The 1,920-nt window shown below is 34.7% G+C and overlaps 1 protein-coding gene across 1 annotated transcript in view; it reads left to right on the top strand.

Moving 5' to 3' along the window:
* Positions 1-358: 358 nt before the first annotated feature.
* NAEGRDRAFT_76568 (uncharacterized protein) overlaps positions 359-1,920 on the top strand; it is a gene marked incomplete at both ends in the record, with an annotated part of 2,509 nt that continues 947 nt past the window's right edge. Inside the window, 3 exons of the mRNA XM_002668472.1 lie at positions 359-787; positions 844-846; positions 932-1,902. Of these exons, the coding sequence (XP_002668518.1) occupies positions 359-787; positions 844-846; positions 932-1,902 (1,403 nt within the window). The remainder of the gene's footprint in view (positions 788-843; positions 847-931; positions 1,903-1,920) is intronic.

Genomic DNA, 1,920 nt, shown 5'->3' with positions numbered 1-1,920 from the left:
AATCACACAATAGGATACAACCAAGTCTGTTGCTTGATCAAGTTTTTATTGTAATAAATGAACTTGTTGTTCATAGATATTCACAAACTTTCTGTCCAACCAATCAAATCCACTCCCATATTCACAACAAATACCAAAATTAATTCACCTTTCACATGTGCCTTCTATTTGGCAAGTGACTTGGCCAAAAAACAAAAAAAATAGTCTTTCGTTTTCAGCTTCTTTCGGAAGATCAACACCAACCCCTCCAAACTTTCTTTAACCAACAACTTTCATCACCAACAACAACAATAGACAATCAACTACAACAACACATGAACTTTGCATCACGATGGTCTTTCAAACACTACGACAAAAAATGAAACTCTCCAGTTCGAGCAATGATGATGGTGGAAAACAACAAGATGATTTAGCAGGAGGAGGTGCTGATGAAAAACCCTCCTCACCACTACTAACAACAACAACCACTACGACAACGAGTCCATTGTCATCTTCGTCCTTTATGGTTGCTTCGATGGGCATGGCGATGGGATCGGGTGGATCTGGACAAGCTTCTCTTCCGGGTAGCAATAATAATTATAATAATAATATTAATAATATTAATAATAATTCGAGTGGTATGAATACGAGTAGTAATACTAGTAATTGTGCTAACAATAATTATCAACAAGGTAACAATGGAAAGATTAGCTTGCTTTTAAAGATGGTTCGGGAGGGAAATTATGAAATGGTTGAAGCCATGATCAATAACAGAGAAGCCGGAATAAATGATTGTGATACTAGTGGAGTAAGTAAATTTTCATATTTCTTTATAATTTAACTGATAAATTAATTGATGATTAGTGCGTAAGTATTTAAAATTCTAATATGAAGATTTTAATGGTGATTGAAATGAATTTTAATTTACAATAATGGATTAAACGGAAATTAGACTGCTCTTGGTGTAGCTGTAGATTCTGTAAATATGAAAATGTTGAAATTCCTCATTAGAAGAGGAGGCAATACTAATGGAATAATTTATGGAAGAAGTATTTTACAATATTGTATGGAAAGAAATCTTATTCCATTTGCTTCCTATCTCATTAGAATGGGTGCCAAGCCAAAAACAGTTACCATTCCAACAAATCCAAGCATGGACATTATTGTTAATCAAGTAATTGCTACTCAAGTTGAAAAATTTATTAATGCTCTCCGTATAAGGAATTTCGAAAGAGCTAATTATCTTATTACTAAGAATCTTAAACATAACATTCTCATTGTGGATTGTTTGAATCAAGAACGTGAAACACCACTCTATGCATTATCTAAACATAACAATCCAGAGGCAGTTGAATGGTTGATAAAACATGGAGCTCAAGTTGATTTGAAAGTTATGGATCGCAACATGAATTCTCTTCAAGTTGCCATTCAATGCAAACACTGGAATGTTGTCAAGACATTAATCAAAAATGGAGCAAATATGTATATAAGAGATGAATTTGGATTGACCTGCGAAGAAAGAGTCAAACATAACGGAATTGATTTGAATGCACTTGTATATGGGAATGTGCCTCAACCTCAAATTGTTTCACCTCCTTCATACCAAGGCAATTTGATTATTAACCAACCAACTCTTAATCAACCTCCTCCTTCTTACACATTCCAACAAGCTCAATCTATCTATCAACCAATACTCTCAAATGCGCAACCTCAAACCTATCAACCTATTCAACCACCACCACCAAACTATTTCCTTCAAACACAACCATTTGCCCAATCAACTGCTCCACCACTCTATAATAGCGTGTCTAGTACTTTACCTCCTCAATATCCTCCATCAATCAATAATAGACCGCATTCTCCATCAGTTCCTAGAGTAACTGAATCAACCTTTACTCCTTCTCCAACTGGATTTCTACTCCAGTTGATTTCTAGATGCAT

The sequence above is a fragment of the Naegleria gruberi genome (genome assembly GCF_000004985.1).
Source record: "Naegleria gruberi genomic scaffold NAEGRscaffold_198, whole genome shotgun sequence".
Lineage (NCBI taxonomy): Eukaryota > Heterolobosea > Eutetramitea > Acrasida > Naegleriidae > Naegleria > Naegleria gruberi.
This window is presented reverse-complemented; position numbering and strand designations above follow the sequence as displayed.